We start from the raw sequence: 17,381 nt of genomic DNA, 5'->3' as shown, positions 1-17,381 counted from the left end.
TTATTATTAACAATAAAAAAATATTTTATAATTGTAATAACGTATAACAAATCTTATTTATTAAAAATAAAAAATAGTAAAGGTAGTCGAAATTATAAAAAATAAAATACACGCATGGAAGGAGTACCCTATTGACCACCTATGTCTGATTTTTTTAATTATTTTTATTATTAAAAAAATAGTTTACCTAATTTTGAATATATATCGTCTATCTCCATCCACGTTATTGGAAATTCGATTAAAGAGATCAGTTTCAGTCGTCAACAAATTTTACAACTCATAAAACATATTAGTGATCTCGTATATATTTAACGACTGTATTATTAACCAAACATGGTTCATTACATAGCCCAACACAATATGATAACTATTAGATGCGGGAAAATTAGGTTATCAAAATTTGTCACTACTCACACAAGTACTAATGCCACGATTTCTTAACCATACTATGACACGTGAATAATTAGAAAATATGCTATGCCAATATATATTTTCAATGGAAATAACTCAACTTCCCTAAAAAAAAAATAAAACCCAAAACTCAACTGATCACACTAATCAAGATACGCAAAAAACTAGATGTGGTACGGTTTATAATTAGTGTTTTGTGAAAACGATCATTAGTTGATATTATTATTCACATTATCCCATCTGAACTTTCTTAGACGTTGCCAATTGAACCCCACAAAACCACTAGCTTATCGTTGATATGTGTATACAATATTAGACAATATATATTGGCCACGTACTGCATGTGTCATGCACGTGATGGTTTTTCTCATCCTAAGTTACAACAAATTCAGGTCATGAGGCAAGCAAATATTTGCTATACATACAAATACTTCATATAACCTTTATGTTTATATAGAGGAATATTATACAAGTTGAAACCCATTATACTTATAGTATTAGTATTACCACTTGCAAACAGTTAATTTACTATTTTAGCACAATTAGTAAATGAAATACATTTAAGGCATACGTCACAAATATGACTCCTGAAGAATTATACATGGAGTAAATGTGACGGAAGTTATACTTAAATCCGTACGGAAGTTATACTTTAATCCGTCTACATTGTACACAAGACGTGGTTTGAATACATTTGAATTACGTGTGGAATCTCAACTATTGAAATATAATATATCATCAGTTTTATGCAAAATATTACTATTGTGATGCATGGTTATGATGTAGTCTAAGCTACTTTTGCAAATGTAACGATAACAACACTTGCAAAAATAAATAAATAAATAAGACTATAAATAATATTTATAAGAAAAAACTATATTCCAGAATCCATATATGTTTATTTGGCTAGACAAAATGTCACAAGTCATTCCCTAAACTGCATGACTCGTGTCAGTATCATACTGCGGTGAAAGAGCACGTGGATAAGGAATATTCGACAATGATATTTTTAAAATATTTAGGAAATGGGTTGTCTTTTACTATATTCTATTGAAGAACATACAACGTGTCCTATATTGAAGAACATTCAACATTGGGTCAATAAAAAGGAGAATGTACTTAGATAAATATTAAACAAACATTAATGACATAACCAATAGGGCATTGATTCTTCAACAATCCCAACTATAACACTCTCATACATTGCTGAGGAGGGGTTAAAGAATATATATATATATATGTATATATATATAGTATTTTTTGCTAAAAAAATCATGTTTGATAAGATATTTAAGTAAATTGATTATTATTTAACATAATCTAATTGTATGATAATTATAATTCTAATAGATCTTTCTTTCTTATGGGGATTATGTTATAGACGTGGCTAGATAATATTTGGGGTTGATTGAATATGCTTTGTTAGATAATTTAAGGTTAAATATAATATATATATACATATATATATATATATATATATATATTGAGAGAAAAAAACAAGAGATTGAAGGAGATTTTGATAAAGATCATAAAATATAAATAGTATATATATATATATATATATGTATATACATATATATCACAAAGAAAATAGTAAAGATTGTACATATATTAATGTGAACTTGTATGATATTAGTGTTAGCCTATTTATTAATAAATTATCTCAACAATTTCAAGGTGACTAAAGTTCCCATTGGGCCCTATGTGCCTTTGTGCATATGTATGTGTATATATATATATATATATATATATATATATATATATATATATATATATGTGTTGTTTTTAACTATATATGATATTTTTTTCGATTCAAATATATAAGGCATAGAAATCTGATGAGTGCGTTTTTTACGTACGAATCCACCCTTATTTAACTTGAATCTAGCACGTTCTTAAGTGAATTTGACGGTTATTATGAGTATTTCAAGTGAATTTCATACTTTAGGTGTATAATCAGAAGCTAAGACGCTTTGGACTTATTTTGGAGCTCTCGGAAGTCCGAACGGAGAAAAAAGACGCATTTCGAAGAAAGTCAACGCTGGAAGACTAGAGTCAATAATCAACGCGGCGCGTCAGCCTTTGATCGCGCCGCGATGATTGAAACTGCGCCGCAATAAAAACTTGCTACAGACCGTGTTGAAACACGTTGTTGAACGCGGCGGATGATCAAGGAACGCGACGCGATGAATTCTGAAGCGCGCGCTGACGACAGATTTTAAGAAATTTTTTCCGAATCTTTAGCAAATTTTGGCCATTAAATCTCATCTAAAGGCCCATATTGACTCTGAATGGTCTATTTAAACCACTCTTGTAACCTAAAAACACATTTTTCATTCATTCTAGTTTTATTATTCTACTTTGCATCTTTTGAGAGCTTGTGAGAGGAGAGATAGCGTTCTTCGTTGGAATCGACAACTCCGGCGTTGTGCACTTGAACTCCATTATAGTTTTTATTCTTTCCTTCTAATTACTTTTATTTTGCAAACTCTTGTTTATTGTGAATTTCTAGTTTTATTTAATATGAATGCTATTTTGCTCTCCATATTCATTCTCTTGCTTTCTATAATTATTTTATGCTTATCTATGATCATGAATTCCTTTAGAGGTTAGTTCTTTAGTGGAGTTGCGATGTAGTCGGAATTAATAATGGTTAGGGGGTTTCATTATGTTAGATTATGCTTTAATTGTTTCAATAATATGCTTCCTTGACTGAAATTGTTCTTAATGCTTTCTTTTGCTTGATCACAATTAGAACTGCCTGCTAGGAGTGTTTAGCTACTCGATAGAGAGTAAAGACTCGTGCTTTTATTTTAGTCTTCATAATTGATCCTAGGTTGGTAGAAAACTTAGGTAGTTCATGTAATCGTTAGAATTTTTGTGTTTATTGCGTGCGATTGCGTTAATAGGATTAGAGGCCGAGATGATAATAATCTGACAGTTACATAGGTTTGCTAGATCACTCGAGAGAGGCTAGTGAATATCGTTGATAGAGTGAGATTAGCCTGCATAGAAGTATTTCTTGTTGTTCGTAACCGAAAACCCCGATCCAATGTTTTCTGACGAAATCGTGACCCCTAATTTCTCTTATTTGAAAACTCGTGTTTATTTACTGTTTTTAGTTTATTCGCTACAAGTTAGATAAAAATTGCTAGAATTGCTAGTCTCTGAGGGTTTGACATCCGTTCTTCATATTATATTATTTTTGCAATACGTACGTTTGCGTGTGTAATTATTTCGCAACAATCTCCTTTTGCCAATTTTGTTATTTTCTATTTATTACTTATTATTGATTTTAGACTATCTTACACGAGGAAATCCCAACATCTGATCGCGTAATAATGTAAATTGACTAATAATTTTCCATCAATTTCTTAATAGAGTACTTATCAACTTCACACAATATATTTAATATCAGAAAATAAACACACAAATGACTGTTTATATGTGTCATAAACATGCACTTCTCAATGAATCCGGCCATATATTCACATCGATGAGCAAGGTTAGGACTTTGACCAGGTCAAGGTCAAAGTCTAGATATTTGACTAGATAATACCCACAAGAGTATTCAAGACCTTAAATTGGCAAGACTCTAGTCATGATATTGAGTCAAGCTTATCTCGTTGATCTCAAAGATATGTGAATAATGTGGATTTATTCTTCTTCTATATTTGTCATCCCAATATCACAGCCTGACATAAATTGACAACTTCCTACACTTCTCATTTCTATTTATAAAAAAAGAAAAAGAAAATAAAAAGACATGCACTTAATATGTAATCTTTAGGTATACTTTCTTTTAGATGAATACCTTAAGATTTTGCGATAATGGTTGGGTAAGAGAATTATAAAGGATCAAAGCGCTAAGGTAGATTTATTGTCAATTTTTATTTTTTAAACAAATAAGTATGGTTTTTCAGTAGATAATCGTAAGTCGGCGCAAAAAAACTGTAAAAACCGTAAATCGGACTGGACCGGTGATTTTTAGACCGCCGGTCCGGTTTAAAGCGGCTTTTTTTTCGTCCGATCCGGTCTACTCATTACAAACGGCCCGGTCTGATTTTTTTTAAAACGGTTAAACCGGACCGGACCGGTTTATTTATAAAAAAATTAAAAAATTAAATAAATTATTGTCCAACTAGCCAAATTAGGCATTTGTGCATGTATTTTCCTCCCTACATGATTATATGTTTTTTGTTTTGGTGGAAAATTAATAGGTTTTTTTTTTTAATTATGTAAAACGGTTCAAAACGGTCTAGAACAGTCCGGTTCGATCCGATTTTTACAGTTTTTTGGTCCGGTCCGATCCGGTTTGGATTTTTTTGGACCGTTTTGAACGGTTCGGTCTGATTTTTTGGCCGACTTTAGACCGGACCGGACTGTACACAACCCTAGATAATCGGTAAAATACCCACAATTACAAATATCAAACACCAATTCATAAGGAAAAGTACGACCTCAAACTGAATAAGATTATTTTAATAGTGCTATGATCTATTTTATTTAATTTGTCAAAGTTTTTTCATTATGACAATAAAATTACATGTAAGCATGATGTTATTTTAATTACTATTATTTCCAATGAAAAAGGTGACAAAGTCAAATAATTATATTTGTCTCATAAGAATGTGTTTTTCTAATTAATTTAATAATATTTTGTTTTATCTATAAATTCTTGAAAAATTATATTTGCAAGCAAGACTAATTATGCGTGTACCAGTGCAAATAAATACTAAACATATCATTTTCTTGTCTCTCTAGTGTGCGCTAATAGAATATCATTCCAAATCCGATTGTTTTCCTTACCATCACATACATCTAGGAATGACAACGGGTACAACGTACAAGTACGAATAAGTGCACCTATACCGCTACCCAACCCGTTAGAAAATTACCTGTTAACTCGTTTTCTCAAATGGGTCAGGTAACGGGTAATACCCACCGGATAGTGGGTGTGAAATTTCAATATCCGTTACCCTTTAACCCAGTTCATAAATAAAAGGATAAAAAATTACCCACTCAATAAGTCTAAATATAAAATATAGAATACAATTTAGAGTCAAAATCTAATTTAAAGTGAGAAACTTAAAGCAAATCAAAATTCATAGCTGCAAAACCATTTAAAGCGTTGGAATGTATCTAATTTTAAGAATATATATATATATAAAAAAAGCTATAACGGGTTGGATAAAAGTTTCATATACTCATTCCCATACCCGTTTAAATGTTAACGAGATTTCCCGTTAACCTGTTTCGAACGAGTATTATCCGACTCGTTAAGAGTGGGTAACGGGCGGATAACCGGGTATCGGGTAATAATGTCATCCCTATATACAACCATCCTCTCTTAGTCATTTTCTTTCCATGGACGACGTGATTGATCTCCTGTAAGGCATCTTCATGTACGGTGAATAAGAGAGTTTGGCTCCTCTCAGACATAAAATAAAAGATTTACTATTGACTCCTATGAAAGCTCTTCACGGCCAATCCATTCACCTCAAGTTATGTAACGATACCTTTAAAAGCCTTTGGAATCCAAAAAGATCTATATACATCCATGAATATGTATAAAGTCCTCTTCAATTTTCAGTGAAACCTCTATCAAGCTCTAGGTCCTCGACATCGGACCTGCTTTGTACTTCGACAAAGCCATTCTCATACTCAAAGAAGTCCACAATGAGATAACCCTTGATAAAAATAACGTCTTAATCACAAGCCTCAGGGTTCAAACACATTCACTTAATTCTGGTCTTAGCCATGACATCGAGAATTGGTCGCCTTATTGGTACTCGGATAAGAGAATCGATTGATCAAGTTTTAACCGCATAAGATGTTTCGACAATTTAAACCCTTTGAATATATTGGAACTAGGAATGCCGGCAAGAGCAGGTGCTCATATTTTAATTCGCTTGTGATTGCCTCAAATCACTAATTGAGAATTTCCCATTGTCACATAACGCAAAAGAATAATATAACTTCCAATCCTACCACTAGCGAACTCAAATATCCAGAAGACTCACTTAAATTGGCGCGCGATATAATAATTAGCTCGCATCATCACATTAAAAACATAAATTTCGAAAAATCTTTCACATTATGCGTCTCGAAAATGATATTTATCAATGATCGCTGACGCTGATGAGTGAGAGAGAGTGTGTGAGTCACATGTCAGATGGTTTTACCTGTATTAGACAATCAGCGGTCGATGATATACGATGTTGTATATCAGTCCTCTCGTGCATCCCACTCAAATCTCTCTCAATTCTAAATATCTATAAACCCCAAGAAATTTCAACTTTCTTATATATGTAACCGACTTTTGGGGTTTCAAGTCGGATTCAATACCACCACACAAGAATGTATACTATTGTTGGGGCAAGTTGAAATGTGAGTTATACTAGAAGATATTGTATGTTATCAAACATGGATCTAAAGAGGACACGAAACATACATATATCATTAACTCCATTGACGACACAAATAAAAGATATTGTATGTTTAAGATTTAATTACTACGGAAATGACACGAGATAGTGCTGGTAAAAAAAAAAAGGTTCTAACCGAGCTCTATTATTAATCATGGAACTTCATAACGAAATTACATCACTTTAATTATTATTATTGTAAAAATAATTCAAAAAAAACAAATCATATGTAAATAATTAATTACTTTTGAAGTTAAGTTGATAAAAAAAGAAAAAAAAAAGTGGCTTTTCAGATGTGGTATGGTCTTATACTCTTATATAATGAGGTAGAATCATCCATTTAATAATGGGAAAATAACACATTTATAACCTGTGTTTTAGTGAAATATCGAGTTTAATCCTCGATTTTCAAAAATGTCGAGTTCATATCCTCTGTTTTACTAAAATGACGAAATTATACATTATGTTTAACTAAAATAATGAAATTATACCCTGAAATAGACAACAGTGTCACGAATATTCTTTTTATTGACTTTTCATTGACGTTGACTATAATATTTATATATAAATACTAATTATCTTTAGTCATTCGCGCCATATATGTAATTTATTTAAAAACTAAAAAAATAAACAACAGTCTATTAATCGTGAAGAACACAGAAAGAGGCAAATGGGTAAACATCGATAGTTGATAGTCATCAAAATCGCATATTCGAACAGAGAATCAAGGATTTAGAGTTACAATTCGAACACGGAATGAAGTCATCTCTTAGAAGGTATGAGTTTTATTATTTAATTTCAATTTAAGGCTATTTTTATTTCAAAATTGAGAATTTGGAAGTTAGGGTACTGATTTAGATTTTATTTGGTTTTTCTTATATAAGAGTTAATATCAATGAAAGGGAGATTTGTGACGCTGTTATTCATTTCAGGGTATAATTTCGTCATTTTAGTTAAACAGATGATATAATTTCGTCATTTTAGTTAAACAGAGGGTATGAACTCGACATTTGTTAAACTCAACATTTCACTAAAACACAAGGTATAAATGTGTTATTTTTCCTTTAATAATACCCGAAAGAAAAAATAAATAAATAAAAGGCGTCTGGAATTTGTAAATATTTTCAATAAGATTAAAGATATGTTTTAATTGAGAAATCACGATAAATTATCACAATAACTATCTTCGATACTTTTTAATAAATGCAATTTATAGTTAATATTTGCCGTAACTGCTGGATATATCAAATTCCATAGAAAGTACATTTATATATTCGAATCATTTTTTTTTATTAATTTCATTAAGAAAATCTTAATTATTTGTGCTTCATAGATATTTTGTAAACAACGACATTAATTACAGTTTACGGGCATTTGACTCGGTCAAACGGCGTTTGGATGAAAAACAACCGCCGTTAGAACGCAGTTTAAATGAGATTTATGCCATGCAATACTTATTTAACCATTGCGAATAAACGGAGGGTATAATTGGAAAACCACGGCCGTGAATCAGGCCGTGTCTGTTTCTATCGCAGTGAAAGAAAACGAATCAAGCGGTGCGTTTTAAATCCCATTTAATTCGCATTAATTACAGATTTGAACATGCTTTTCAGATAAACTACAAATATACCCCTCACCTTGGATCGTTTTTGACCGTAGGATCAGAAAATAACCACAGGCCAATCCAATGGACAAGAAAATTTTAGCTTTTGGATTTTTATCTTTCAATTTATAAAAATATAATTAAAAAAGATGAGGATCAGAGCAGAGGTTAAGGTTTATTTGTTTGGAGAGAATAAAATACAATATATAAATATCAAAACCAAAAATCATCTCTCCCTCTATCTCTGTTTCGCTCTCTGCCATTTTTTGTAACAGAGCTGTTGATATCTCTCTCGAAGAGAAAAAAAAAAAAAAACTCCAAACGGCTATAAATGGCGTTATAGAGTTAATGAGAGAGAGAGAGAGAGAGAGCGAGAATCAGGGAATTTTTTGGAGACAGAAACAAAAGAGAAAGCATATTGCGGTAGTCGCTTGAAGATTGTCGCTTTTTCGGCGGAAATTTATTTTATTTTTTTCTGTTGTTGCTCAAGATTTTCAGTGGATAATCTTTTGTTTGTTCCATCGAAGTGGTTGATCTAGGTCGTCTGATCTGAGATTTCGAAAAATTCGAGGGATAAAATAAACGCCGTTCTATTTTCTGGACGAGGATTAATTTAGGCTTTTTTTTTTTCCTTTCTTTTTCGTGGTTTCTCTGTGGGTTTTCGTTTTCATTCCTCTCAATAATCATGACCGATGGATATTATAATTCGAAGAAAAGCGACGATATATGCGAGGAAGTCTGTGGCCAGGTGCGTTTTAATTTATTTTATTTATTTAATACTTTTCTTCGTTGTTCTTGTTTTCCATTTTTTTTTCATATTGGGTTCTTTTTATGGGTTTTGGGATTGAAAGACGAAATAAAAGTCTCTGAAGAAATGTTGTTACTGTAAAATAATTTTCCTTCTTCATCCGAGTGTTTTCCAATTAATTCCTCAGAACTTCTGTAACTATAAGAAAATATCTTTTCTCATTCCCCCCCAAAAAAAGACTCAAATCTTGTTATCTGTCACAGTCCGCCATCAAAGTATATAATTAGATGTCTCAAAAAAACATTATCAGGAACGCCTAATAGTCTTTACTGTTTTGCTTCTAATGGCAATGTGTTTCCAATACTCTGGATTTGTCCTGTTACAGTCTATGTATATATATATATCCTCAATTTTCATGGGTATCGTGGTACTAACGAAGCTTTAATTCCCTCGTTTTCGGTTCTCCAGGGCTCTCGGCTCGGGCAAGGAATGTCTCGGCTCCGGTGCATATTCCGCGGAGTGGACATAAAGACGTACATTTTCATGTTGATAGTGATACCGAGTTGCGTTCTCGGAATATACCTCCACGGGCAGAAGATCACGTACTTCTTCAGACCCTTGTGGGAATCTCCGCCGAAGCCCTTCAACGAGATCCCACACTATTACCACCACAACCTCACGATGGACTCGCTCTGCAAACTCCACGGCTGGCGGGCCCGCGAGACCCCACGGAGGGTCTATGACGCGGTCCTCTTCAGCAACGAGCTCGACATGCTCGAGATCCGCTGGAACGAGCTCTACCCGTTCGCGGCCCAGTTCGTCCTCCTCGAATCGAACTCGACGTTCACGGGGATTCCCAAGCCGCTGATCTTCTCGGCGAACCGCGAGCGGTTCGCCTCGGTCGAGCCGAGGCTCACGTACGGGACGATCGGCGGAAGGTTCCGGAAGGGAGAGAACCCGTTCGTGGAAGAGGCGTACCAGAGGGTCGCGCTGGACCAGCTCCTCCGAGTCGCGGGGATCGAGGACGACGATCTCCTGATCATGTCCGACGTGGACGAGATCCCGAGCGCCCACACGATCGATCTCCTCCGATGGTGCGACGACGTCCCTCCGATCGTCCATCTTCAGCTCAAGAACTACCTGTACTCGTTCGAGTTTTACTCGGACAGCAAGTCCTGGCGAGCCTCGGTGCACCGGTACAACTCGAAGACGACTCGCTACGCTCACTATCGACAGACCGACGATCTTTTGTCGGACTCGGGTTGGCATTGCAGCTTCTGCTTCCGCCACATCAGCGAGTTCGTGTTCAAGATGAAAGCGTACAGTCACTACGATCGGGTTCGGTTCGCGCGGTACTTGGACCCGAAGAGGATTCAGAGAGTGATATGCGAGGGATTGGACTTGTTCGATATGCTTCCGGAAGAGTATTCGTTCAGGGAGATTATCGGGAAGTTGGGTCCGATCCCACGGTCCTTCTCGGCGGTTCATCTTCCCGCGTTTCTTCTCAACCACGCCGAGGATTATAGATATCTCTTGCCCGGAAATTGCGCGCGGGAAGATCAACGGAGTGGCTGAATTCTTTAATTTTTTTTTTTTTTTGGTTCTTTGTATTGTTTAGCTTTAAGTTAATTTTTTTAATTTTTTTTTTTCGATGATGAGCCTTGGGAAAGAAGGAAGAGAAACAGGTCGGGGTTCGGGGTCGGGGACGGGGACGATGACAGTTTTGAAGAGGGGTTGATGAAGGGAATGTTATATTTAAATTCCTTTTTATTTATTGTTGTTTATTGCCCTTTTGATGACACCGGATTTTTCTCTTCAGAGAGAGCCCATGGAGGTAAATACAATTAGAGGATTTTCAGAGCTTATTAATGTAATTTTTTTGTTATTATTATTAAAGGCCAGAATGTGTATATTTCACCCATGGACGAGTAGAATGACAATATATCACCCCGGAGATTTTCTGTGATGGGAATTTTTATTTTTATTTTCTGTGTTAATACATGGCTTGCATTTTTTGTAATTATATTTAAAATATCTTATAATACTTCTTTCTATATATTATATTGATGTTACTTGTCATGTTTGGTTGATTATGAACGTGCTTCGAAGTACCATGTTAATATGTAATAGAAAATTTTAGGCAACCTTTTTTTTTTCTCTTGAAATATCCAAAGAGGTATATTGTTAATTGGTTGACTTGGATTTATTTATAGTATGCAGTTGAATAGTTTTATTAGCCAAAACAGAGTTGGCTAAATACAATGCGAGAATTGAGTATCTATTAATTAAGCATGGATACTATGATGCTTTAAATGGCAAGCTTAAAAAAAATCATAAATTTATTTAACTGTATTTTTTTTTTACTAAATGCTGGATTTTTGTTTTTGGACAATTTAACCCGTTCATTTTTTATGTGGTCATCCATTATCATTGAATTTGTATCCGTTGTCTTGTTCTTCCTCTATAGCTAGGTTTCTTTTTTGAATTCCTTGTGATCGTTGCACTTTCTTACGAAATTTCGTAAGAAAATAACCACACAGTACTTTCATATGTTGCTTCTTATCTTAAATATGTCACCTTCCTAAGACCCCAAAATAAATACATAGAGAAGTTGTCAAAAGTCATACCACTTTTTGGAATAATTAGAGTTAAACCAAGAAAAAGGAAAAAAGAGCGAGAGAGAGAAGAAAAGTAGAGGAGAGAAATGGTCCAAATGGCACCATTACTAAATAAACGTTCTAATTTACATGTTGATAATTTCCATACTTAATTTTAACTTAAATATCGTATATTGCACGTGATTCAAGTATATTCTCATTCTCCCCCCCAAAAATCCACACACAAAGTCAATTGACAATTATCAATGAAAGTTCTTATTATCACTAGTTAACACCTTTGAAGTTTGAACCAAAAAAAATTTGCCTATATAAAATTAGTGTATGTATGACTATGACGTATTGACTGGGTTTCCCAATAATGTTCTTTCTAACAAGATTATCAATCCACCATTGACTTTTAAACTTAACATCTTGACCGATTTTTTTTTTCTCGAACCTAAAAGCCATCATTTAGGTAAAACCATAAAAGCACAAATCGCTTATTGAACTCGTTTGATAAACTTGTTCAACTTCTCAGCCACATAGATGACACTTTATATTTAATTAATTAGCGTGTGCGCTATAAATTTGATAACACTTGTGTATATAGTATATACTTCCATATCATATTTAAACAGCAGATTTGAATTTTTTTTCTTTTTTCTTTTGGGGCCTATAAGATATTGGTAGGTGAGATTATTCTGCGGTGGACAAATATTTCTTTTTTATTAACTCACACCTACGAAAAAGGCGCTATTAGTTCCGTTTATCATTTCATTTTATAAGTTGCGTGATCTGATATCATCATTAATATCAACCATCATCATCATGTATATTAAATTGGTTTATTTTTTATTTTTTTGAAAAATAATAAATTGGTTTGTTAAAAAGGAAATAGCATGGTTAATTAATTTAAAACCTGTAGTGATAGGTTTTCCTTGTTTTAAAGCGACATATTTTATTTTAAAAGGAGTATCTTTTCAGTTCCTTATTCTATATGTATCTACCATAAATGCATTAATACAAAAACTCAAAACTAATTATATTACTTATTTCGTTTAATTACTGTTAGTCTGTTATTGTTTTGAAGTCATTTCCTGAAAACATATTACACATGTCGAACTCGAATCACAGACAACTTTTTTTCCCCTACTCAAAATTCAAATTACTGAAAATTTACATATTCTGCTTTTGGTAAAAGTAAACTATTTGACACCGTAACTTTCTTGAAAAACAACGTATTACTTGACCTTTGACGAGTCAATGATTTAATTCGGTGCAATGATGTCATATTCTCAGTAAGTCAAGTAAGGTTATCTATTTATTTATAGTAAATTCCTGTTGCTAGTCGCTTGGTTTCCAAAATCGCTTCGCAGACTCTTTTAAAGAGTTCTCAAAACGGAAATATCAATTATATCCTAAGTTTTAGCTAATTATTTAAATGATGCATTTTTTAATAATATCACATGTATCCTCTCCCTTCAATTTACTATTAATAATTTAAATAACCCATAAATTGTTTAAATATGTAAAATGTCTCCTTTAAGCAAAATTTTAGTTGACTTTTTGTTTCTGACAATTTGAGAATGACAAATTTAGTCTCTTGACTTCGAACCACATCATATTTTATTACAAACAAAAAAATATATATATAAACACCAAATTTGGTGTTATATATATGAAATACATATACTAACAAAATATTGAAGAGAATGTGGTCGAAAGTCAAGAGGCTTAAATTTCTCGTGTTCAAAGCAACAAGTAAACTAAAATTTAGATTAAAGGATATATTTAACACATTAAATCAATTTAGAGGTAATTTAAATCATTTATATTAAATTGAATGAATACCTGTGATATTATTGAAAAAGTAGTGTATAAATAAACGCAGAAAAATTAAACGCGTTTTCGTTCCGCAAGACCCTTTCTATTTCCACAATCATCTCTTCTTGGGGTGGGCCACGTGGCACGTGAAAATGTTTCTAAAAAGGCCATTGATTCATATTGGACTTTTTATTTTCACCACAACCTGTCACACTCACACACACACAAAATACAACCCACCCTCTTTTTCCGACCACAAATTCAACAAACCTCAAGAATATTGAACTTGAATTAGTAAGAAAAAAAAAAAAAGGATGTGATGAGAGAGACAATTATAATAAACCACTACAGATTTTCATAAAATAAAAACAAAAAAGAAAAGTACACTTCTGCTGTGTTCACTCTCAACTTGACTATAAACTCAGTGATTCATCTTCAAATCGCTTGACTTATATCAAACCATTGTCAACGCGCTAATCAAACCAAACCATTGACAACGAGCTAATCATCGCTATCGCTGTCACTCTCGAATTCACCATCATCGTCGCTGCAACTATCTCCGGAATCGAACTCTTCATTGGCCTTATTTCTTCTTCCCGATTCGTCGAGCCGTCTCCGATCGTACGGGACGACCATTCCACGGTGCTTCTGCGCAATTCGATCCGGACCGTACAATCCCCCATCAACATCAACATCATCATCATCGTCATCGTCTCCCGATTCCTCCTGGGCCCGGTTGATTCTATTCCTGTCTCGACGGAGCAAACGATCTCGGTCGTCGAAATCTTCTCCACCGTCGTCTCTGGTTCTTCGGTACCGACCGCCGAACTGCTCTTTGTTTCGGTACATCAACCTCTCGCCCATCTCGATCTCCTTCTGCTTCTCCAGAGCCTCCTCGTCGGCCCATTCTCGCTCCGCCGCGTCTTCGATGTCCGCGATGAACCGGTCCAGCTCGGCCTTCTCTCTCTCGTCGGAAGGTTCTAGAGACTCCGGGTCATCTCCGCCGTGATCTTCCAGCGAGAGGTCCGTGGATCGGAAAACGTAGGGCGTTCCGTCGCGGTTGTCGATCGCGTTGAAGAACGACGACGCGACTCTCTGGATGCTCGCCGAAGCCGCCGGGTCCTCCGGGTTTATCCCGCTCCGCCGGAGCTGTTGCTCGATCTTCTTCACGTTCAGCTTTTGGGATTCGAGGGCTTGATCAAATCTGGCCTTGAATAATGCCTGTACACGACCACGGCGAACGATGGTGATAAGAGTGAATGAAGTAAACCAGAAGGTTATACAAACAATATTTGAGCATTCTATGTATTAGGTTCTTCGTCGAGGGTCGTCATAATGGTTGTGACCGTTTTAAATGGTTTTGAAAACAAATTAAGACCGGACCAGACATGACCAACAGAATCCAAACAAGACAAAATCATATTAGCCCGATCCGATTTTTTTTTTTTTTTTGACAACCGTCGAGTGTCCAGGTTAGACCCGACTATTATCCATGAGGCCCTGGCATTATTATCCTAAAAATAAAATGGGTTTTTTTATTTATCCTAAGTTTTCACATGAACTGCTCAAACTCGACACGTTCAGCTCAAACTCGACACCAAAGTTACCAAAAAATAAAACCCCCGTTTTAGATTTAATCAATGGTTCAGTCCGGTTTATGATATATTCTTTTCTGTTTTTTTTTTGGCGCACATCCTTGGTCATAAAATACTAGTCTCTATACCGGACCGGAGAGAGGATCACAAAAGTCTTTTACCTTTCTCTTCGTAAGCGTGTTGAGAGGTATCAAATTCTTGGGCTGGCGATAATTTCTGCCGCGGAACATGATGATCGTCTTGACCTTGTGAATGTTGACGACGACTCCGCCGCTGAGGCGGGCGATGATGGAAGCCATTTCCTTGATCTTCTCTTTCGGGAAGTTGTCGCAGCAGACTTGGACGGTCTCGTGGAACTTCCAGTGCATGTGCATGTTCTGAACCACTCCCCCGAACACCCCTCGAACGCCCACCGGAACGTAGTTCTTGTTCTTGAACCCGATCTTCTTGTACGCTTGAAGCTGCTCCGGAGTCAATAGCTCCGGGTCGTGAACCGGCTGTGGTAACTCCGGGAGCTCGTATTTCTTCAGCTTCTGTAGGAGCACCGCAACTTTCTTTTTCGCCTGCACAAACATCAATCGTGGTAGAAATTTTTATTTATTTTTTTGTTTATTGTTATCGGGTAATATTGAGACTCAAGAACGCAAATAGAGCCGATGTCAAGCACATATTTCATGTGATCGGATGATTTTAGATGCTTTTCTGATTGCCGAAACGAAGCACTAGCGACCATGTATACTACGACTCGAGAACGTATATAGAGCCAATGTCAAGCACAAGTGTATATTCAATTCTTCGTGTGATCGGATGATTTTAGACGCTTTTCTGATTGCCAAAACGAAGCACTAGCGACCATGTATACTACGACTCGAGAACGTACATAGAGCCAATGTCAAGCGCAAATGTATATTCAATTCCTCGTGTAATCGGATAATTTTATACGCTTTTCTGATTGCCGAAACGAAGCACTAGGGACCATTTTTCGGTAATCGGTACGATACGTAAATGGAAGCCGAAAAGATGGGGGATCATTAACTATTATGTGTTTCGGCTTGTGATTGAAATATCGAAAGCCAAAAAATGCTTGATTTTGACTTTGAATCGCTGAAACAAAACACTAACAGTAGCAACCGATAAATTAATTTCACGATGTAGATGGAAGCTGTAAGTTCAGTTTCATGATATCGGCATATGATCAGAAACCTCAAAATCAAAACCCTTTGCGCTTAGAATCACTAAAACAAAACGGTAACGACCATTGACGAACCATCAACAAGCTACAATTTCGCCACAGAAATGGAAACCATGCCTATGTTTTATTTCGACGTTTGATCAGAAACCTTGAAAGCCGAACCTTTCGAGCAATGATGTGTGAAACGAAACTCATCTAATTTTTTTTTCTTTTCGGCATATTGTCCAAAACCTTGAAAGCGAAACCTTTCTTCAAACACTTGTCAATGTCCGAAACAAAACTCTTTAACTATTTCCCTCGAAATCCTAGGCACGAAAAAATAAGCAGCGATTTCGGCTTTTACCCTTTTAAGATTGAAAACGAGCCTCTCGTTCTCGGTCATGAGCTTCTTCTGGATCTTCTTGGCTCGCCGGACCTCTCTCATGGTTTTTCCGGTCTCGTTCTGCATACGCCTCTCGACCTTGCTCCTCATGCTTCTCCCGATCGGCGGTCCCCTCGGCTGCCAGCTCGACATCTCTCTCCGCCACGTGTCGAAGGGGACGAGAATCGCCGGCGATGACGCCGACGAACCCTCGCTCTGACTCCGATCATTTGGCACAACCGCATTGCTCGAGAAAGCTTTCGGAAACAACGCATTTCTGAGATAACAAAATTGATACTCGTCAACGAATATCGATTTCCGTAAATCAATCAATCAATTAATTTTAGAGAGAGAGAGAGAGAGAGAGGTACTTGGAATGAGAGCGACGGAGGAGAGGGGATAGAGAGTTCAAGCTTTTCTTGTGGAGATTCCTCGAAGCGAACATCGAAAGAAAGTCTCCGACTTTATTACGCTTCTTCTTCTTCGTTGAAGCTCCGACAAGGTTTAAGGGTTTTAGGTATTTTCTTTGGGTGGCGGGGATTTAATTTACCAAAATGACCTTGTTGCCTGAGTTTATTACAAATATTACCCCGGAAAACGACATGACATGGTTGTGAGAATG

General features: G+C 35.5%; 2 protein-coding genes across 2 annotated transcripts; one reads left to right on the top strand and one right to left on the bottom strand.

Moving 5' to 3' along the window:
* Nucleotides 1–8,621: 8,621 nt before the first annotated feature.
* Nucleotides 8,622–11,170, top strand: LOC149406213 (beta-1,4-N-acetylglucosaminyltransferase family protein). Its single transcript, XM_089620866.1, has 2 exons — nt 8,622–9,190; nt 9,659–11,170. The coding sequence occupies exons 1-2, from the start codon at nt 9,128–9,130 to the stop codon at nt 10,763–10,765; spliced, it is 1,170 nt and encodes a 389-aa protein (XP_089476992.1). The 5' UTR covers nt 8,622–9,127; the 3' UTR covers nt 10,766–11,170.
* Nucleotides 11,171–13,855: 2,685 nt separating this feature from the next.
* LOC149406212 (RNA-binding CRS1 / YhbY (CRM) domain protein) lies at nt 13,856–17,238 on the bottom strand. The gene is made up of 4 exons (XM_089620672.1): nt 17,131–17,238; nt 16,742–17,036; nt 15,368–15,769; nt 13,856–14,832 (listed from the first exon to the last, which is right to left on the bottom strand). Exons 1-4 carry the CDS (start codon nt 17,202–17,204, stop codon nt 14,113–14,115), a joined length of 1,491 nt encoding a protein of 496 aa, XP_089476798.1. The 5' UTR covers nt 17,205–17,238; the 3' UTR covers nt 13,856–14,112.
* Nucleotides 17,239–17,381: the final 143 nt, after the last annotated feature.

The sequence above is a fragment of the Urtica dioica genome, chromosome 1 (genome assembly GCF_054948205.1).
Source record: "Urtica dioica subsp. dioica isolate 48M chromosome 1, U.dioica_male_clone48M_v1_H2, whole genome shotgun sequence".
Lineage (NCBI taxonomy): Eukaryota > Viridiplantae > Streptophyta > Magnoliopsida > Rosales > Urticaceae > Urtica > Urtica dioica.
Note: the sequence above shows the minus strand (reverse complement) of the source record. Positions and strands in the feature narration are given on the sequence as shown.